At 46.7% G+C, this 22,518-nt stretch overlaps 1 protein-coding gene across 3 annotated transcripts in view; it reads left to right on the top strand.

Moving 5' to 3' along the window:
• The first annotated feature begins 499 nt into the window (after window positions 1–499).
• Window positions 500–22,518, top strand: part of PPP1R37 (protein phosphatase 1 regulatory subunit 37) — a 52,958-nt gene continuing 30,939 nt past the window's right edge. Inside the window, exons 1-5 of one of the 3 annotated variants that reach the window (XM_069746824.1) lie at window positions 503–717; window positions 2,128–2,207; window positions 7,385–8,055; window positions 21,135–21,232; window positions 21,698–21,743. In XM_069746824.1, coding sequence (XP_069602925.1) covers window positions 7,440–8,055; window positions 21,135–21,232; window positions 21,698–21,743 — 760 coding nt within the window. In that variant the 5' untranslated portion in view covers window positions 503–717; window positions 2,128–2,207; window positions 7,385–7,439. Of the gene's footprint in view, window positions 718–2,124; window positions 2,208–7,384; window positions 8,056–21,134; window positions 21,233–21,697; window positions 21,744–22,518 lie in introns of all 3 variants that reach the window. The other 2 variants (XM_069746826.1, XM_069746825.1) reach the window with 2 other exon arrangements.

Below are 22,518 nucleotides of genomic sequence, written 5' to 3'. Positions count from 1 at the left end.
AAGGTGCGTACTAATGGGTTAATGTCAGTATTTGGCGCAGTGCTTTTTGTAGAAAATTGAAGAAAAAAAAACTCATTTTAATCTGATAGAGCTTGTAACACCATGTGTAGTCTGTTACCATGGTGACATACAGCTCTGCATAGATGCTGCATACACACACAGGTTGTTTTTTTTTGTCCAAAATAACTTTATGTGTCACATACACTCTCTGGTAATCTGGACACAAATGTTCTATTCCTTTATTATGTGCATTTCTATGACCACAGCTGACAGCCGCTCGGCAATTCTGCAATGCACGCTGGGATTTGTAGTTTTAAAAAAAAAAAATCAATTCTCCCAAACTCTATTGCAGTGCAGACGCTCTTTCCCCAGTTGTCACTCTTTATGGTCCGTCCTTCCTTTATTCTCCGGTCCTCCTTGGCCTCTATGGTGGTTGCTGACGCGGCAGACGCTGATTGGCTCAGCTGTTTTCTGGCGTCGCAGCCTGGCAGAGACCTGAGACAGAGACATGTGACCCGGAAACTGAGTTTAGACAGCAAGAGACAGTCCTGGGACGACAGAGACAAACAAGGAGCAGCAGAGGAGAAGACAGAGGCTGCCCTGTGTGCGGGCGCTGAGGGGCTTCCTGCACAGACTGGCGGCAGCTGGTGTAACACTGGGGAGCCATGTAACACGGCTGCTGTCCACATGCTGCTGGGGACTGACAGCCACTGAGAGGTAATGAGCCTGTCTGTATGGTGTGACACTGCCAGGGGCCACGTATCCAGGGGCCACGTATCCAGGGGCCACATTATCTTGTCTGTTATTTCTCAGGAGGGTGGGGAGAAGCGGCGCTTTAGACCCCCGGCACCGCTTATCTCTGCAGGACATACTCCTAGATTGTAAGACTAGGGTCCCCCATATTCACATGCACTCCCCCAATATTCAGTCACGTGCACGCCGCCGTATTTCAGCTCCGTTTTGCATGTCGTGGTGATCGATCGCTCGTGGGGGGCCGCTACTCGACCTCAGGATTTATATGGGGTCTATTCCGGGTCTAAGGTCTTGTTTAGCGAGCTTTCTCTGGACTCACGGCGGCTCCCAGGGGCCCTTAGTCTTGTTATTTTGTGCCCATTTGTATCCAAAGAGATGGCCGTGGTCTCAAATTACCGTCAGCTGTGACTGTCACTATGGACCCTTCCCCCGGGGGTCACACAAGTGATCTTGGAGGGACCAGAGTGAAATCCATAACTTCTTACAAGTTTCCTAATAATGCTCAGACCTTTATAACTCCCCCCCCCCCCCCCCCAGAGTATAGAGTTCTTCCCCCATAAATGGCAAGGAGTGTTATCTGCTTGTATGATGGAAGAATCAATATGACCGCCATTACTGCTGAAGAACAAAGTTGTCATTTTCCCTAGAGTGCATGCGTGTTCCTATAGTCTGAGCATGCATGTGTATGGAGGTTTCGCCAATAGTTTTTATTGGAGCATGATTTTTTTTACATGGTAAATTTGCCTGGCCACTGTTCACAAGTTTATTATTAAGGAGATTGCAATATGAGCAAGTAATGGGTTAGGATTGGGCCCCATGCCACTAACCCTAAAAATGAAGAGGCCGTCTCACTGTTTTGCTGCATCAGACCAGGGTGCTGCATCCGATCTTATCCAGTTGAACAGGGTTGTGCAGCAGTTCCTCTGCGCCGCAGGTGCGCAGGAAAAGACTGATTCATCAGGCTATCCCCTTCATTCCCAGGATTTATCGGGGTCCCAGCAGCTATGAAGTGATCACATATCTAACCTTATGCTGTCATCCAATGAGGGTTTTGTAAAGATGGGCTGGAGCAGTAAAGATGTACATGGGTGTCCCCCAGCTTTTCCTTAAACTGATGTAACTAGGAAAAGCCTGAATACAACTTATAGGACGAGTCCCAGTCGTGTTAGTTCTGTTTGGTAATTTAGGGGAAATGCTCAGTAAGGAGAAGCGAGACTGTGACGTTCAATAATCTGTCATGCGATTACGGTACTTCTTTGTTGAGGCAAATTGTGCACATTATTTTTTTTTTTTTTGTAAAGAGACTGTGATATTCAGTTCATCTGTAACCTAATAATCCAGAAAATCTGAAAATCCAACCCTTGCTTCCAGCAGAGATCTGCAGACTAGTGTGGAATTTCACAAGAGCAGACGACTGAGCAAAGAGAAGTGATTAGGAAATCCTTATGATAAGGGTATGTTCACACACACCTGCAACTGAAAAATCCATTCCTTCTGTGTGCTTGGGACTGCGTCTGTAGCATGTGTACGGCTGGGACTGCGTCTGTAGCATGTGTACGGCTGGGACTGCGTCTGTAGCATGTGTACGGCTGGGACTGCGTCTGTAGCATGTGTACGGCTGGGACTGCGTCTGTAGCATGTGTACGGCTGGGACTGCGTCTGTAGCATGTGTACGGCTGGGACTGCGTCTGTAGCATGTGTACGGCTGGGACTGCGTCTGTAGCATGTGTACGGCTGGGACTGCGTCTGTAGCATGTGTACGGCTGGGACTGCGTCTGTAGCATGTGTACGGCTGGGACTGCGTCTGTAGCATGTGTACGGCTGGGACTGCGTCTGTAGCATGTGTACGGCTGGGACTGCGTCTGTAGCATGTGTACGGCTGGGACTGCGTCTGTAGCATGTGTACGGCTGGGACTGCGTCTGTAGCATGTGTACGGCTGGGACTGCGTCTGTAGCATGTGTACGGCTGGGACTGCGTCTGTAGCATGTGTACGGCTGGGACTGCGTCTGTAGCATGTGTACGGCTGGGACTGCGTCTGTAGCATGTGTACGGCTGGGACTGCGTCTGTAGCATGTGTACGGCTGGGACTGCGTCTGTAGCATGTGTACGGCTGGGACTGCGTCTGTAGCATGTGTACGGCTGGGACTGCGTCTGTAGCATGTGTACGGCTGGGACTGCGTCTGTAGCATGTGTACGGCTGGGACTGCGTCTGTAGCATGTGTACGGCTGGGACTGCGTCTGTAGCATGTGTACGGCTGGGACTGCGTCTGTAGCATGTGTACGGCTGGGACTGCGTCTGTAGCATGTGTACGGCTGGGACTGCGTCTGTAGCATGTGTACGGCTGGGACTGCGTCTGTAGCATGTGTACGGCTGGGACTGCGTCTGTAGCATGTGTACGGCTGGGACTGCGTCTGTAGCATGTGTACGGCTGGGACTGCGTCTGTAGCATGTGTACGGCTGGGACTGCGTCTGTAGCATGTGTACGGCTGGGACTGCGTCTGTAGCATGTGTACGGCTGGGACTGCGTCTGTAGCATGTGTACGGCTGGGACTGCGTCTGTAGCATGTGTACGGCTGGGACTGCGTCTGTAGCATGTGTACGGCTGGGACTGCGTCTGTAGCATGTGTACGGCTGGGACTGCGTCTGTAGCATGTGTACGGCTGGGACTGCGTCTGTAGCATGTGTACGGCTGGGACTGCGTCTGTAGCATGTGTACGGCTGGGACTGCGTCTGTAGCATGTGTACGGCTGGGACTGCGTCTGTAGCATGTGTACGGCTGGGACTGCGTCTGTAGCATGTGTACGGCTGGGACTGCGTCTGTAGCATGTGTACGGCTGGGACTGCGTCTGTAGCATGTGTACGGCTGGGACTGCGTCTGTAGCATGTGTACGGCTGGGACTGCGTCTGTAGCATGTGTACGGCTGGGACTGCGTCTGTAGCATGTGTACGGCTGGGACTGCGTCTGTAGCATGTGTACGGCTGGGACTGCGTCTGTAGCATGTGTACGGCTGGGACTGCGTCTGTAGCATGTGTACGGCTGGGACTGCGTCTGTAGCATGTGTACGGCTGGGACTGCGTCTGTAGCATGTGTACGGCTGGGACTGCGTCTGTAGCATGTGTACGGCTGGGACTGCGTCTGTAGCATGTGTACGGCTGGGACTGCGTCTGTAGCATGTGTACGGCTGGGACTGCGTCTGTAGCATGTGTACGGCTGGGACTGCGTCTGTAGCATGTGTACGGCTGGGACTGCGTCTGTAGCATGTGTACGGCTGGGACTGCGTCTGTAGCATGTGTACGGCTGGGACTGCGTCTGTAGCATGTGTACGGCTGGGACTGCGTCTGTAGCATGTGTACGGCTGGGACTGCGTCTGTAGCATGTGTACGGCTGGGACTGCGTCTGTAGCATGTGTACGGCTGGGACTGCGTCTGTAGCATGTGTACGGCTGGGACTGCGTCTGTAGCATGTGTACGGCTGGGACTGCGTCTGTAGCATGTGTACGGCTGGGACTGCGTCTGTAGCATGTGTACGGCTGGGACTGCGTCTGTAGCATGTGTACGGCTGGGACTGCGTCTGTAGCATGTGTACGGCTGGGACTGCGTCTGTAGCATGTGTACGGCTGGGACTGCGTCTGTAGCATGTGTACGGCTGGGACTGCGTCTGTAGCATGTGTACGGCTGGGACTGCGTCTGTAGCATGTGTACGGCTGGGACTGCGTCTGTAGCATGTGTACGGCTGGGACTGCGTCTGTAGCATGTGTACGGCTGGGACTGCGTCTGTAGCATGTGTACGGCTGGGACTGCGTCTGTAGCATGTGTACGGCTGGGACTGCGTCTGTAGCATGTGTACGGCTGGGACTGCGTCTGTAGCATGTGTACGGCTGGGACTGCGTCTGTAGCATGTGTACGGCTGGGACTGCGTCTGTAGCATGTGTACGGCTGGGACTGCGTCTGTAGCATGTGTACGGCTGGGACTGCGTCTGTAGCATGTGTACGGCTGGGACTGCGTCTGTAGCATGTGTACGGCTGGGACTGCGTCTGTAGCATGTGTACGGCTGGGACTGCGTCTGTAGCATGTGTACGGCTGGGACTGCGTCTGTAGCATGTGTACGGCTGGGACTGCGTCTGTAGCATGTGTACGGCTGGGACTGCGTCTGTAGCATGTGTACGGCTGGGACTGCGTCTGTAGCATGTGTACGGCTGGGACTGCGTCTGTAGCATGTGTACGGCTGGGACTGCGTCTGTAGCATGTGTACGGCTGGGACTGCGTCTGTAGCATGTGTACGGCTGGGACTGCGTCTGTAGCATGTGTACGGCTGGGACTGCGTCTGTAGCATGTGTACGGCTGGGACTGCGTCTGTAGCATGTGTACGGCTGGGACTGCGTCTGTAGCATGTGTACGGCTGGGACTGCGTCTGTAGCATGTGTACGGCTGGGACTGCGTCTGTAGCATGTGTACGGCTGGGACTGCGTCTGTAGCATGTGTACGGCTGGGACTGCGTCTGTAGCATGTGTACGGCTGGGACTGCGTCTGTAGCATGTGTACGGCTGGGACTGCGTCTGTAGCATGTGTACGGCTGGGACTGCGTCTGTAGCATGTGTACGGCTGGGACTGCGTCTGTAGCATGTGTACGGCTGGGACTGCGTCTGTAGCATGTGTACGGCTGGGACTGCGTCTGTAGCATGTGTACGGCTGGGACTGCGTCTGTAGCATGTGTACGGCTGGGACTGCGTCTGTAGCATGTGTACGGCTGGGACTGCGTCTGTAGCATGTGTACGGCTGGGACTGCGTCTGTAGCATGTGTACGGCTGGGACTGCGTCTGTAGCATGTGTACGGCTGGGACTGCGTCTGTAGCATGTGTACGGCTGGGACTGCGTCTGTAGCATGTGTACGGCTGGGACTGCGTCTGTAGCATGTGTACGGCTGGGACTGCGTCTGTAGCATGTGTACGGCTGGGACTGCGTCTGTAGCATGTGTACGGCTGGGACTGCGTCTGTAGCATGTGTACGGCTGGGACTGCGTCTGTAGCATGTGTACGGCTGGGACTGCGTCTGTAGCATGTGTACGGCTGGGACTGCGTCTGTAGCATGTGTACGGCTGGGACTGCGTCTGTAGCATGTGTACGGCTGGGACTGCGTCTGTAGCATGTGTACGGCTGGGACTGCGTCTGTAGCATGTGTACGGCTGGGACTGCGTCTGTAGCATGTGTACGGCTGGGACTGCGTCTGTAGCATGTGTACGGCTGGGACTGCGTCTGTAGCATGTGTACGGCTGGGACTGCGTCTGTAGCATGTGTACGGCTGGGACTGCGTCTGTAGCATGTGTACGGCTGGGACTGGGTCTGTAGCATGTGTACGGCTGGGACTGGGTCTGTAGCATGTGTACGGCTGGGACTGGGTCTGTAGCATGTGTACGGCTGGGACTGGGTCTGTAGCATGTGTACGGCTGGGACTGGGTCTGTAGCATGTGTACGGCTGGGACTGGGTCTGTAGCATGTGTACGGCTGGGACTGGGTCTGTAGCATGTGTACGGCTGGGACTGGGTCTGTAGCATGTGTACGGCTGGGACTGGGTCTGTAGCATGTGTACGGCTGGGACTGGGTCTGTAGCATGTGTACGACTGGGTCTGTAGCATGTGTACGGCTGGGGCTGGGTCTGTAGCATGTGTACGGCTGGGACTGGGTCTGTAGCATGTGTACGGCTGGGACTGCGTCTGTAGCATGTGTACGGCTGGGACTGCGTCTGTAGCATGTGTACGGCTGGGACTGCGTCTGTAGCATGTGTACGGCTTTCTGCAGGCCTCGGTCAGATGGGACAGTCGCAGAAATCTCTGTAGCAGATCTGCCGCTTGTGAATGTACTTTTATAGCACCAAAGTCTGTGTTAAATCAATTACTCCCAATATTGCAAGTTGTCACCTTTTCACAGGTTAGGCGAGACCTTGCTGGCTCTGGGACTCCTACAGGACCCCAGAAAGGGCTCAAAATGTCCGTGAGTGGAGCGCAAGCACGCTTGTGTGGTCATTGCTCCATTTTGGCTGTGCATTTCAGAGCCCCTTTCCTGGGATCAGTGGGGTCAAACCTTTACCCATCAGCTAGTTATCACCTTGTGGATAGTTGATATTGTGCATTGTTGAATATAAAGGGTCACATACAAATGAAGTAGATTTCAGGGGGATCAGCTGGTCATGTCATATATGGCCAGCTAGACCTTTTATTTTCGCCTTCTGTACCAATGGGTCTTATAATATTTTCAGTGACCAATAATTCAGAATACGGTACTTGATGATAATCTGGGAATCTACCAGGGTTTATTGATGCTAGATTAAATAGCAAAAGTCTGCTTTCCTAACATGTCTTGTTTGATAAGTACCTACATTTCCCATAATACAGTAATTATGTATAATCGTTTCTTATCTTGTACTGTTCCTCTTTTATTCCTCCTGGAAACTTATGAATGAGCGAACTGTCATCAGTTATGGGGTGGTCAGCCCTCCACAATATAATATTCACAGAAGTCAAATAAAAGGAACGTCAGAAATTTTATACTATGGGAAATACTTAGGGAGATGATATTTAAGGTTTTGGTACGTTGCATGATGAACTGATACTAATATGTTTGGTGTGTTACAGGCTTCTGGTGCGTGATCTAACGATGGCTTCCATGGCTGGATAAGTACCTGCTACTATGGAGATGCCTGCAGTCTTGGAAAGTGCAAATCTTCCCTCTGAGGGGTCACTTAAACAGGAGGAACATATTGAGGCAGAGGACAATGGGGACGCTTTGTGCACACAGGAAGGCTCGAGTGATGAGCAGTGCAGCAATGAAAACACTAAACAAGAAGATGGCACAGATGTGGTGGGCGAGGTGCCCGTTCAGGACAGTATAGACAATTTACCATCTGTACATACTGCTCCTCAAGAGAACATGAGGGTGGAAGTGACTGTGGAAAATTCTCCAGGATCTGCAGGTTCGCTGGGTAGTGCCCAGGAACAGGCCAAGGACTCGTCTTCCATTGCCTCATTACCAGTTATCCAGGATTTGGAGGCTTTGCCTCATAGGACCGAATCGGCTTCTTCTTCCTCCAGTGCGGTCATTACAGATGAAGCAAAGGTTGATTGTGATGAGGGGACTCCATCCACTGGAGCAGCAGATCTAGAAAATCATAGTAAGGGGGCCAAAGAGGAAGGGGCCCCAGAGGAGGACAATGGCCGCAATAAACAGGGGCCAAAGAGGGTCACATTTCCTTGCGATGATGACATTGTTTCTGGTGCCCTAGAACCCAAAGACCCGTGGAGACATGGTGAGGACTGTGATGCTTTACTTACTACTGTAATGTCACTGAGCAAAGACAAATGGCAGTCCAGTGCTTCTAGTACCTGGGCTGGGGGACAAAGATTGGACTTGGGGGAAAAGCCAACTATTCTGATAGTTGCTTCTCCAGTCCAGACATTAGGTGGATTAGTGGATTTTACCAGTTTCTAGATTGGTAAGCCGCTGGCCGACCCCCACGTTTTGGTGTACCCTGTGTAAGAACCTAATAAGTTACTGGTTTCCTATGACATCTCTGAACTTAATAGGAGATGCCAAAGTGTATTTCTTCTCCGGCATTGCAGATTTTACCCCGCATGTTCAGTATCGCAGCCATTAGTGGGTTAAGAGATCCTTAACTCCCAGATTACTAATGGACTAATTTGCTAGGTCTAGAATAACCCACATGGCCGAAAAATACTTTAATGGGGTTGGTCTATAATCGCAGCTTATCAGGTATACACCAGGCACATGGTCAGTGTGTTTGATCACTAGGGGTCCCATGCCACTTGTTTGGACATAACGGTGGTCACGTATGTAGGCTCTGGGAGTGGTGGAGATAGACAAGTGCTGTGCTCAGTCCCATGGACTTTAAATACAGTGGCAGCATTGGACGTTGTTAGTTTCCATTGATGTGTTCGTTGCTTTGATGGAAAACCTGCACACTGTGTAATTTTCACCTGATTTCCCCCCAAAATATGATGGTGACTGCGGAGACTCTGGTGCAGGTGTAACTGTACCATTACCACGGTGTGCAGTCTGGTTGTGTTAGGATTATTTCCAGGATTTTTAGCTGCTGGATCTCTGATTGTCATTGTTAGAAATATTTGGCTCCTTTCTTCCAGTAACCGTGATTCTCCTAAATATGGATTGTGCCTTGTATTTGCAGGTCAGCTCCATTCACTTCAATGGGGATGAGTTGCAATACCAGACCAAACTCTCGTGCTCAGGGGTGATGCAGTTGCTGGAAGAAATCGTTATTGTTTTTTTTTTTTTATTATTCTCCTGGACAGCCCCTATCAATGACTCAAAACCAATACTATGCACCTGAATAGGGGATTTTCTGCTGCACATGCATGTATTTCTGGAGGTCCTATTGGGGCAGTCTCAGGATTTTCTACAAGTCTTCTGTATTTAAATGCACCTTATTTTAGGTTTGATTTGGATGCGAATATGGCGCGGTTAGGACATGTCAGCAGCTTGAACTGGTACTATTCTACTGCAAATTTGCTGTGTTTGTGCACAGTGGTAATGTATCATCACTGTTTGCTGCAGGAATGACTTGTGCTGGGGGCATAAAATCATTAGTCCAAGTATATTTCCCATTTAAAGGAATTGTCTCCTCTTTTAAAATGGGTAAAAATCGTGACGTGCTTATATAAAAAAAAAAAGTTGCAATTTAGCTCCTCTTAAAAATCTCTTCTCAAGATCAGAGTGATCTTTAATTCTTTTGTGTACTGCTCATTGCCTAGGTTAGCAACCACTGCGTTGGTATCAGAGGTGGCTGATTTCCTAGGCAAGGATTGTGCTTGCAAGTGCTGCTGCAAAGCTGGCTGGATCCGACCAGCAATAATGGTCTTGATGCTGCAGGGACAAGACCATGCCACTGCTCGGAACTGTCAATCATCAGGAGCGCCCCGCTCCCCCGGCAAGCAGGAAAGTGGTGAGGCAGAGGAGCAGTGTGCTTCTGAATGAAGAGGCTGAGACAACCCCTTTATCTTATTCCCTTGTTTTACATATATCCCAAGTAAATTATTATTTTTTAACTGGAAAAACAATTACGGTACTTTCTTTTCTGATGTGAAAATCCAGTTTGATGTCTGAGTACATTAGAACCTGTGTGATACATAGGTGCAGTGGCTAGAATGGTGCTTGTCAGGGTTATTATACACATGCAGCTATTGAAATTCCACATGCCATGTACCAGCTACAAGTGTCGGCATGTAAGCACAGCCCCGCAGAGCCGGATCGCTCTGGCCCTATAGTATTACATTGATCTGAAACCAGATCTGACCTCTTTCTGGGTTGATTAATTATAAATCAAACCCAGCACTTATTAGTTATTTATTAACCAGTCGTACCATTCCTGCTCTTGTTTTAAAGTCTTCTCATTACGGAATGACGCTCTGGGAATTTCTACTATGATTTCTGGTGCAGGGGATTGGAGGTCTAGATGCTAATTTTCATGCCATTAGTCAGACGTTAGCAAAAAAAAAAAGTGTGTGTTCAAGGGCAGGAAAATGAAATGTTGGAGACGGCAGAATCTTCCCGTCAGTAAGTGATAGGCAGGAATATACGGTCGGTGCACTGTATACATCGTTATATACCATTATTTGCACCCGTCACTTCAGGGCATTGTCTTGGTGACAATTGCAGGAACTTTGTGACCTTGTTGCAGCGGCAACGCATGGTAGTCTATGGAGGAGACATAACCCACAGTACATTGTAGATAAATTGTGCTCGCTTCTTAATAAATTTGACGCCTCACAGCCTATACACTTGCCATGTGGCATATAAAAGTTTGGGCGCCCATGGTCAAAATTACAGTTATTGTAAACAGTTAAGCAAGTTAATGAAATTGTCTCTAAAAGGGCTAACGTTAAAGATTATACATTTCCTTTGTATTGCAGGCCAACATATATATTGTCATATTTTTTTTTTTTTTACATTTTAAAAATGACAAAAGGGGAAAATGGGTTAATTCAAAAGATTGGATATCGTGCATGTTTAGTACTTAGTAGCACCCTCTTTTTGCATGTATCGCAGCTTGTAAAATCTTTTTGTAGCCAATCAATAGTCTTTCAATTCTTGTTTGAGGGATTTTCCTCCATTCTTCCTTGGAAAATTTTTCCTGTTCTGTGAGATCCCTGGGTCGTCTTTCATCCTCTGCTATTTTGAGGTCTAGCCACAGATTTTCAATGATGTTCATATCAGCGGACTGTGAGGGCCATTGTAAAACCTTCAGCCTGCGGATTGTGACGTGTGTTTAGGATCATTATCCATTTATAGAAGCCATCCTTATTTCAACTTCAGCTTTTTTTTACACATGCTGTTATGTTTTGCATCAAGAATGTGTTGAAATTTAATTGATTCTGTTCCTCCCTCTACCAGTGAAATGTTCCCTGTGCCATTACACAACTCCAATGCATGCTTGATCCACCCCATGCTTAAAGGGAACCCGTCATGTCATTTGTAGCATCTAAAGTGTCCCCAGTGCGTTCTTAGTGTTGCAATGTGCATCACTAACACGTTATTTTTTTCCATTAAAATCTCCACTGTAATCCTTAGCAAAAATCACTTTATATAGTTTAATCTTACCTGCTTGTTTAGTCATAGGGGTGTGCTTCATAGCATTAAGTCAGGGTTGTCACCGCCCAGTCACTTTCAATTATGTTCCTGGGTTTGCGCCAATGTCACTTGAAATCCTGCACTTGCGCAGTGTGTATTGGGGAGCAGCAACTTTTACTAAGCTGGGAAATTTGCATCACCTGGCCTTTACTAAATATGATGGTGAATAAGCCATAACCCTGACAGGCTAATTCAGGTCTGAAACCTTAGGCTGCCATCACACTAGCAGTATTTGGTCAGTATTTTACATCAGTATTTGTAGCCAAAACCAGGAGTGGGTGATAAATACAGAAGTGGTGCATATGTTTCTATTATACTTTTCCTCTAATTCTTCCACTCCTGGTTTTGGCTACAAATACTGATGTAAAATACTGACCAAATACTGCGAGTGTGACGGCAGCCTTAAAGTTATCGGAGCACACAAATCTCCAATGGTGCCCAAACGTTTGCATTGGCCCATTTTCCTTTTTGTAATTTTTAAAATGCAGAAAAATTACAATATCATTTTTTTTTTTTTTTTTTTGGCCTAAAATTCAAAGGAAATGTCATCTTTAACTTGCTTACCTGTGCACAATAACAGTAATTTTGACCAGGGGTACATGCCACTGGTACTGAAATTTGCAAGTGTTCAGCCTGCGGGGGTCTCGATCCCTGTCTGCCCGCTTTCCACCACTTTTGGAACATGGCAAGAGAAGCTGGGAAACGGCAAGAACTCGCATTTTTGTGCAAACGTAGCATGAGATCTTCCCATTGTCTCACCCCAGATCTGCCTGGTTTTATAGCTTTTATATCTTTACATGGCCTGAGTTTGTAGATGATCGATAGAACACTTCTTAAGTAAAAGGTACATTTTTTGGAGCATTTCTAAAAAAAAAAAACTTGATGAGATGCGTCATACGCCATCATGGCTCCACGACTGAGTGTGTGTAGGCTGCGAGTATTTCTGAGTCATATGATTCCCTTCTATCCAAAAAAAACTGTCAGTATGAAGGCGAGAGAAGTGTCCTGGTGGTAAATAACCAGAACCGGCGAAGGAAAAGATGGGATTGCGAGGAATTACTAATCATGACAAGTCCATGTTATAGGGATGACCGGTCTAACTACAGGCGCTTGCTGCACCGTGGCAGCGCCAAACATTTATCTTCCCCTTCCCACCTGCTCTTCATCTCTCGCTTTCCATGCTCCATCTCTTCTTTGCAGCTCTGGCTTCATAGAGCCAAAAAAAAGGGTGAAGATAGCGGACAAACAAGCAGGTAGGTGGGAAAAGGCATTTAACTGATTGTCCCCGCCATGGAGCGCCTGTACTTGGTTTGAACAGTCATTCTGTGCTGACGCCGGTCCCTTTTTGTTAAGGATCCATTTTTATGTCTCGTTTCTTGGCATAAAATAGACACTACCTGCTGTCTTCAAGCCATGTCTAGATCTCCTACAGCCGTGTCGAGATAGATTAAATGTATTGAGCTTTACTGTTGAAACGGAGGATCTGTCGTCCCAGGAATATTTTATGAGACGGGCATCACTTTGATTACTGGAGCTCTGACCTCCGAGACCACCACCGATCCTGGGGTCCGGCAAGCATAAGAAAAATCCTCCGAATTTCAAATGGAAAACCCAAACTATTTTTTCATCCACATTTGTCGCCAGTGTTGTCCGTTTTTTTTTTTTTTTTGTTATATATTATTATTATTGAGCTGATGTGGCAGTGGAGACAATAGAAATGCTCTCCCCAGTGTTGGCTAACAGCCATGTCACCTGATCCAGGAGATGTAATGCAGCGTTTGTAGTCCAACGACCCGAGTAAAGGAAAAAAAAAATGTTGGCACTGCCCCCCCATTTAGGACAAAGGGAAACCGAAAACGCAATAAAGGCAAATATGGATTAGACTTCTAACACAGGAAATCTAGTGCAGGTTGTTGGTTCATGTTTAATTTATTTCCTTTTAACAAAAGGATACAAAAGAAATTGTATTTACCCAGGAACAATGATAACCTGTAATATCACCGCAACAAAAGTTACAGTGTATAAACAATGTGCTGCAATTAAGGATGTGCAGCATCCAAACGGTTAAAAAGAGTGGGGGGGGGGGGGAAACTCCAGTCTTTACAGAAGCTCAGATGCAGGGAAAACAAAGGTTTAAAGGGAATCTGTCAGCAGGGTTTTCTGTGTAATCTGAGAGCAGCATTACGTGGGGACTGAGACTCTGATTGCAGTGATGTGTCACTTGCAAGTCTGTGTGCCATTGCTTTGATAAAATCAGTGTTTTATCAGCAGGTGTTTATCAATACAGGACTAGTTGTCTTGTGCCCCCAGCACTGATCAGCAACGTACTGTCAGTCGGTGATGTGGACGGGTTATGCACTGCTCAGCATTCTGAGCTCTGCTAGATCTGCAGCTTAGAAATCTGTGATTGTATCACAACTGCTGCACTAAGTGACACATTGTTGGAATCAGGGTCTCTGTCACTACATCATGCTGCTGTTAGGTTACATAGGAAAGTTTGTGAAGGATGGCACTGGAGAGATCATGCAGAATCCCACCGCTGCCATCACATGTGATGAACCCGCACCTTGCCACCCACGTGACATCACTATTACGTCAGAAGGATCACGTAGTGCAGTCTCACTGCTATCACCAATGACTCCACTATCACGGTGACATTCCGCACCCCCTGGGTACACGTAAGGTGAGCTTGGTACAGTTTTACACAGACACCCTCTGTCCACACTCTCCCAGGGAGACAATGGGAGTGAGAGGATGTAGCCCACGCAGTCACTGACGTGGCACCACACTTGCCCACATCCCTGAAATCTCGATAATGTAACTGGTATGTGTGGCCAGTACGTACAGTACAATAATTCCATATTCTCCTTATGAAATCATAGCTGTCAGAACAAAGAAGTTAGACCACATGGTGCCCACATGGCAAGCGAGGCTTTTGCTTCAAACTTAACTGGCTCAAGGTGCGAGATCTCTCACTCACAGCCTTTTGAGGCTTGACCCCTCTCCCCTGCCATCAGAGGTGTAACTATGGGTTCAGCTCAAGGGGAGGTGGGGATCATAATCGTTAGCCCGGATTACAACTACAGTGGCACACATAACTTCTATACATAGTATGATGGCCACACTGCTACTCAAGAGTTTGACCCCAACACAAGCCCTCACCCCGTGTAGAACCCACACTGTACAATGGCCTCACAGTGGTCCCCACACTAGTCCTCAAACTGTATTGTGGACCCCACATTAGCTCCCACAATGTATAATGGGTCCCACAGTAGTCCCTATAATGTAAGATGCCACACACACGCTGTTTCTGGGTCCCTCATTGTTTGATGCCCCAACAAGTTTTAATTAAAAAAATAAATAAACATATACTCACCTAGTCCAGGATCCTGCTGAGTCCACTGGCGAGGCTGGGGCGGACACACAGGACGTCAGAGTCCCTGCGCTGCGCCATGATGTCACCGTGTCGGGACTCGGACGTGCTGTGTGTGTCAACACCTCGGTCATTCTCTACACCACAGGCTTAAAGTGGCCTGCGGTCTATAGAATGAGAGCGGCCGAGCAGTGAGACCATGTTTCCCTGCCCTACCGTGGGGCTTAACTGTACAGTTACCGGCGGCTTAGCTCCGGGTGGGCCGCTCTGAGCAATCTGATGTGTCAGAAATGACGTGTAGTCGTACATTGTCTATTTGCACGCTTGTGCTGTTTTTTTACACCAAAGTTACGGCGACTTGGCTTCGGTAGCCTTTTTGGTCTTTCTAAAGGTGTGTTTCCACGTTCAGGAAATGCTGCGTAGAGCCGCAGCGTCAAAAGCGCAGTGTCCAGATGTTACAGCATAGTGGAGGGGATTTAATGAAATCCTGTCTCCACTATGCATTAAAAGACGCATGCGGCATACCCGCGAAAACGGACATGCGGCGTGTCTTTTAAGAACGCAGCATGTCCTTACTTTGCAGAAACAACGCAGGTGACCTGCCAGTGACCTCAGGTGCAGATTTGGTCAGGAGTTTACCTGCATAAAATCCTGACCAAATCCTGATGCAATCCTGAACGTGGACACATACCTTAATGACCCCTGAAGTGTGTGCGATTGAAGAAACTGCTGTCAGATGCTTTTTGTAAAGTTTTTAATTCAAGGGGAATCCAGTAATCCCATTATAGGATACTGTAAATAGCTTCTTCCTGGCCTTAAATGACTGGGATGGTCTGTTCAATAGATTAAGCATCATGCCTGTGGGGTTTTGTTATTTTATTATTTTTAATGCAGTATGTCTACTGGTTTCACCAGCTTTTAGATAAAATATGCATAAAAAGTCGTGGAACTTTTGTAAATAAACCCTAGGTTTTCAGAACTTGAAAACTGCCTGCTATTGTTTCCATCAGTGTTGCAGTTTGCCGCCACAAAATTAAAAATAGGTCCTGTAAGTGAGTATGTAGCAGGTAGCCCCCCGGATTATTCCCGTTAAGGGCTAATCCATATGCGGACGCTCTGCCGTTCACACTGCAAACCTGTGAGATAAATCTGTATCATCCTGACGTTTGTGCGCAATTACATGGCATATTTCTCTACAGGAAAAATCATCCCAGACTGCTGCAGTCTTATTATATTCCAGAGCTGCATTCATAGTTCTGCTAATTGTTACATTAAACAATCAACAAGTTCAACAGACACGAAAATTCTGTATTCTGGAATTATTTTCCACTGAGGTACAATTCTCTATTCTGGTACTGCTGACTATTGCCTCGTGTTGCAATAAGGGACATGGACACTGGTGGCAGGATCATTATGTTTGGCTGACATTTTATTTTTTTATGCTGTTTTACATCCACTTTTCTCATTACTAGCTTTGAAGGAACAGGATTGTAGGTATACGTTCTTGCCCCTAGGAGGTTTGACTCCAGGTAAACCTGTTGAATCCTCCTGGTGGGCTATACCCTCCCCTAGGACAGGAGCCAGCTTAGTTATAGCCTAGTGTCCTAATGGAGAGACTCCGGTCCCCAATCCTTTTTATTTTTCCATACGTCTGCTGGCAACATCTGCCACATGTGCTCCCGACAAGCAAGAGGCTTAATCAATTGAGGCTGCAGCTTTACTAAGCCATAACCCGTGTGGCCTTCACCCTCTTCTGACTCTCCCTCAGGCTTGCATCAGAGAGTGGGTTTTCTGCTGACAATCAGCAATTTTCATGCTGTTTATTGTGGGAAGGCATCCCCCCACTCCCGCGGCCTTCCGTCTTCCAACTCTGTCCTCTCTTCTCCTGATGCCTCCTCTGCCTGTGTTTCATCCTCCTGGTCATGCTGAACCTCAGAGACCACCAGTCTGCAACTCCAGCCATTTTTCTGTCGCTAGTGTCATTTGGGACTGTGATTTGGCATCTCTTGGACCTTTCCCGCGTAAAAGTAGGCATAGAATGGTTCCCATCTTCATTTGTTTTCCAGGAAGACATTCACCACTCCATTTTTTGTTGCACTGTTCACTTTGACAAACATTTACCATGTGGTCAGCCTACCTCTCTGGGTACAGTGACTTAACCTCCCTGATTGCTCAGGAATCCCTTGGATCACTCTCGTGAACCAAGTCCTCCTTCCCTTCCAAATAGATCAGGCCTTTGACACAGGCTCTGGGTAACCTGGCCACCCTCCCCCAATCTATGGTCTATTTCTTCAAGCGATTGCCATCCCAATGGTATCTTACCCAGTCAAATAAATGTTCTTCTCTTGGCGTAGAGCTTGAGGAGCCTCCCCACAGACAATCTCACAAGAGACCTATGATCTCTTAGCACAGATCTACTTCGACCTTTCCAGAACACTCTCTGGACAGAGCCACAGAGGGTGACACTGCTTTTTCTCCTGCTCACTCAATATCCCTGAGTCCAAGTAGGGTGCTAAGGTGACCTCAGCTCTGAAGGGTCTTATCTGGGCAGTGAGAATCACCATCCAAGTCAAGGACTCCATCCCATGAAGCAGTTTTCTACCGTCGGCAACAAATCCCCTTTCCCAACCATGAGTGTTTTGACGATTATTTTGCCAACGAATAGAAATGCACTCACGAGCACATGCTTTCCTCTAGAACGTTTACACTGCAGAGAGATGTTACCCAGTAATCCACACCTCCTTCCATGTATCCCCAGGTAGCTCATCTCTAGAGCTACTACATTGCCACATCCTGATGCAGCGTCTCTTAGTGGCCCACTATATAAGATCGATTCCCTTCCAAAAGTGTTCTTTTCGGTAGCAAATTCTACTTTTGTCCTGCTTTCATGGCATATTGGGTCAACAAGACCTGTTCTTTCTGAGCTAAGCATCTTCTTCACCAACTTGCGGCCCATAGTTCTTCTAAGTCTGGCTTTTCGGCCCCTCCACTTGGCTGAGATGCTGTCCTTCAGACCCAGTGTTTGAAACCTTTATCATGATGCCTTTCACAGGGGACACTTTTCAGAAAATGCCTAGTCGAACTCATCAAAATTGTCACAGGGGGCAAGATTGCATTGCTTTTCTTGAACTGTAGACTCTTATCAGCCATCTAGGAAATTCCAGAATTTTTGCTCCTGTTGTGACTCCTTTTCTCTCGGAGGTGACAAGATATCCTCACAAGTATCCAGCTTTAGACAGCCCTTGTTCTAGCCAAGGTCTTCTGGCACACCTGCCTCAAGGCTACAATTCCCTCCACATCCAAAATATCTACCACATGATGTTTTTTTTTCCTCCCGCCTGACACATCTCAGCTAGGGGGATGTTTCTCTTTTTCAGAGAAATTTTGATGGCTCACCTGAATGATGCATGGTTCAAAGAGGGGGTATCCTTTGGATTACAAATTTGAATTTACCTCCCTGCCCCCAAATGAGTTTTTCATCTGTCACTTTGAAATGTTTGACCTCGCATGTCATTGTGCCTGTTTCAGATGCATAACTCCCAGGAATGCTACAAAAACCTGTTTAGGACTTAAAAAGGACAGGTTGGTCAGACCCAATGTGGCTTGGAGACTAAACAGATTTGTGCAGGTCTGACAACTTTGCATGGCATTCCTGTAGTCTGGTGTTGGGAAGATTCCTTTCTTCAGTAGACTTGTTTATCTTCAGATTTTCATCATGTCACACTAGCAATTCCTTCACTTCGCTGTTGGTTGTCTTAATTTCTAGTTTGTCACACTGCCTTTTGACTAGTGACATCTCCAAGGTTCTTCACCAAAGTTCTCATTTTTCTGTGCCAAAGGGGTAGCAATCGCTCCTTATCTTGAGGAGGATATGTATTTATTTTTTTTGTGAGGTCCTTGTCCAAGGAAATTAATCTGTCCAGTCCCCAGATCATCTTGGATTCATTGGAACTCTCCTTTTGGAACCGACAGAAGTGATGTCTAACTCCAACCAAGCACCTCGAATTTCTGGGCGTGACAGTCACCTAGATGTGTTCCATCTGCCTTCCACAGACAAGATCTCCTTTCTTTGAGCGGGAGTGACTTTTTCAGTATGAAGACATCGTGCTCTATCATTTTTTGCATGAGGGTTCGTGGCAGGGTGGTCTCAGTTTTCGAGGTAGTAGGATTTTTGTTTCACACCCATCCACTACCACATTCTATTTTGTCTTTTGAGAAAACGTTTGACTTGAAGACAGATGCAGCAATCTAAGGAACCCACTGAGTCTGCAAAGACCTACCATAAAGATTGACAATTCCGCTCTGCTTTCCAACAGATTCTTCTTTCTCTCCAAAGGCAGGTGCTGATGATCAATGCCAGTCTGTTGGGCTGGGGTGCGGGGTTCATCCATCTCACCACTCTGAGTCTTTGGAGGAATCATGCCTTCAAATCTACCTTCTAGAACTGATCTCTATTTTTCTGTCTCTCTTCCACTGATTATTCAATCTCAGGGACCGCTCACTTTGAGTGTAGATGGGCAACTATCTGGGTGTATGCGGAGCCCTTTGGCCATTTGCATTTTGCTGGGGTATCCTGATTTAAACATATTTGCATGCCTTGTCAGTCACAAGGTCCCACACTACTGCCAGGTTCCAACAGTGGGGGATGGGGGGGCTTCCCAGTGGATGCTCCTCTCACTCCTTGGAAAGAGGTCTTCTGGCTGTCTTCACCTTCTCACCCACAATCTCAAGTGTCAATAATGGCCCGGCAATCCTGATGGCTTTGGACTTGTTCAGTTGGTTGCAGATGATCCATGGCCTCTTCTTCCTCCTCGTCACCATCTTCTTTTACAATATCCTCTATCCACCACACCTTGCCCATCTGTGTGTAAAGGCATGGCTGTTGAAGTCAAGGTTCTGAAATCCAAGAATCTTTGATTCTGTTAATCAGACCGTGGCGAAGTCGCGTAAGCTTCAATCTGCCAAGTCTTTTTACTTCACTTGGATGTTTCGCTTTTGCTGATGTGAAAAGATGGATTTCAATTCCATGTTTTTCTTGATTCCTAGCAGGCATTTCTGGTGGCGATAACTTTACATTTTCAGGATGTCTGACCGTGCTACTCATTCCTGCACGGCACAGTTTCATCATTTTCCATTGTCTTTCTGCCCTTGACATCTTGTTCCAAAGATGGTCTCCACTTTCCGCGTCAGGGATATTGTCCTTCCCTCCCATTGATCACTGAGCACATTATCTTTACTGTCTGAATTTGGTTAGGGCCTACCCTTCTGTTTTATTGAAGCCTTCTGATAGATATATATATATATATATATATATATATATATATATATATATATATATATATATATATATATATATATATATATATATATATATTATTCATTCTCTATCCCTGATGGGCCACACTAGGGCTTTTCTGCCTCCAAGAAGACAATTTCCAAATGGTTCAAGTTGACTGTTCTGGAAGCCTACAAGGCCAATAACAAATTTCAGTCCATCTTGGAACGTTAGGCATCAAGCCTCAATTTTTCACGTCAGCTTGGCTGTCCTCTTGGCTTCTGTCCATACCTTTTTGAAACATTTTACAAGATTCACTCAGTGGAATTTACTCATGTCAACTTGGTCGTAAGGTGCTGCTGGCCGATGTCTTCTTGGCAGTCCATATGCTCAGCTATTTGTTTTTACCAACAGTTTTGATTGCTTTTGATCATCCCAAAGGTCCTGGGTGCCTCATGCCATTAATGAGAAAAATGGATTTTTGCACTTACTGTAAACTTGTGTTCTCTTTGAATAAATTTAGAGGTACCGCTCCCTCCCTACTTCTGGTTATTCTGTCATGCGGTCAGTTCTGGTTGCCTTTTGGGCAGTTTTTTTTTTTTTTTTTTTTTTTCTATCTTGGGTTCAGGTCATGATGAATCCTGGTTAATTATTACAGAATTTTTCCTATTTTAGGTCATTCTTCTACTGCTTTTTCCACCAAATTGTGCTGCCTAATTTTCTAGGTTGCGTTTTCTTACACAGTGCTGGAGAAAATCCGCTTCTATTACCGTACCAAATCTCATCCGTATGCAGCATTATTTTTTTTTTTTTAATCTTTTTTTTATGGGTAGAAGTTGAACTGTGAAGCCAGTTTGACTTTCTGCTCTTTTCCACTGCGTCTTTCACCTTCTGCAAGGCATAGAATGACGTCCATATGTGTTTGCAGCAAAATACGCCGCAGATTTCTTCCTCTAGACTTCACCTCTTGTGGCTAAAGCCGTCAAGTGCAAAATTTAACATGTAATGACAGGGGCAGTCTGCCCGAAGTCCGACACCACGGAAATGCTAATGTTTCTTCTGCCTTTCTCTGTAGCCCAGAATGTCACTGTGGAAGATGTCGTCATGTCCTATACACAAGCCTGCCAGAAACTGAACTGTAAACAGATTCCTAAACTTATCCGTCAGCTTCAGGTAAAGTATGCTGCTGACGTGTAATATGCAAAAAATTTACAAAAGTGTCCATAAATTACTGTCACCAACTGAGACAATACAACTTGACCAGAGCAGGCTAAATACATAAGATGAACGTTTGACAAAATATTGGGCGGGACGACAAGGGGTAGGACATGTTGCATATAAGTCTGCCCAATCCCAACAGATATTTAATAGCAACTTATTCTGCTTTCTCATTGTAATTAACATGCACGATCGCTTGAGTGGACAGTGTATGTTGATGGTAGAATCAAGAGATGAGTGTCTGCCAAACAAATAGGCAATTATGGTGTTTTTTTGGGGGGGATTATTTTTTTCATGTATGTGGCCGGTTAAAGAAAAATATTTAGACTGAAGAGTAGTCTGAGTCTATTAAATCTGATGTTTTGCTTAATTTTAGACCGTTTAACGTAATCTAATGTTAGGTTGCTCTTTTTTTTTCAGGATCTGACTGATCTTTCAGGGAGAGTTGAGAGCCTAGATCTCAAGGGTAAGACCTTTTTTTATTTTTGCAGATAGAAGGCATCCTGTGGTCACCAGGGGGTCATCGGTGACTGCAGTCTGAACTGGTGGTTATTCTCCCATCCATCGGTCACTGCTTTTTGTATGTTCGTTAGAATCAGGGGCCATGTGGAAGCATGACTGCAGGATCAGACTACACGAGGTTTGTTTGTAGTCTGTTACCATGGAAACATGAAGACACAAAAGAGCACAGTGAGGTCAAAAATACTCTGTTGTAAAAAAAAAAAATCACAGTAATAAGCAAGTGCTAGTCAAAAGATGGAAAAAACAGGGTATTTAGTTGATACGTTTTTTCCAAAAAAATGTATACTAAGCTGCTCCACCAATCGTCAAGGTATACCCATATAGAGCAGTCCTAACTAATGTATATAATCCCTATCTGATGTATTTAAAAACCTGATCATCTGTATAGTACCTGTATAAGCAGGGTTCGGAGAGGGAATTTTCATGTGGACATGCTGGATGGAGCAGCTTTGATGCAAATGACCCATAAGCAGAGGCGTAGCTAGAGCTTTTGCCGCCCGGGGCTGCTCCCGAGTTTGGCGCCCCCCCCCCCCCCCCCTCAATACACACAAAGTTTACCAAAAATAGTTTTCCTGTTTTGTAGAACTTAAACTGGGCCTAATGGTGTCACCCCCACATGCCAAACCTGTGACAATTAATTAATATCAGAGAGAACAAATGACCGCCATACACAACAGAATCCACTATACCAAGACCAATAATATCACATACAGGAAGAA

The sequence above is a fragment of the Ranitomeya imitator genome, chromosome 2 (genome assembly GCF_032444005.1).
Source record: "Ranitomeya imitator isolate aRanImi1 chromosome 2, aRanImi1.pri, whole genome shotgun sequence".
NCBI classification, from domain to species: Eukaryota; Metazoa; Chordata; class Amphibia; order Anura; family Dendrobatidae; genus Ranitomeya; species Ranitomeya imitator.
This window is presented reverse-complemented; position numbering and strand designations above follow the sequence as displayed.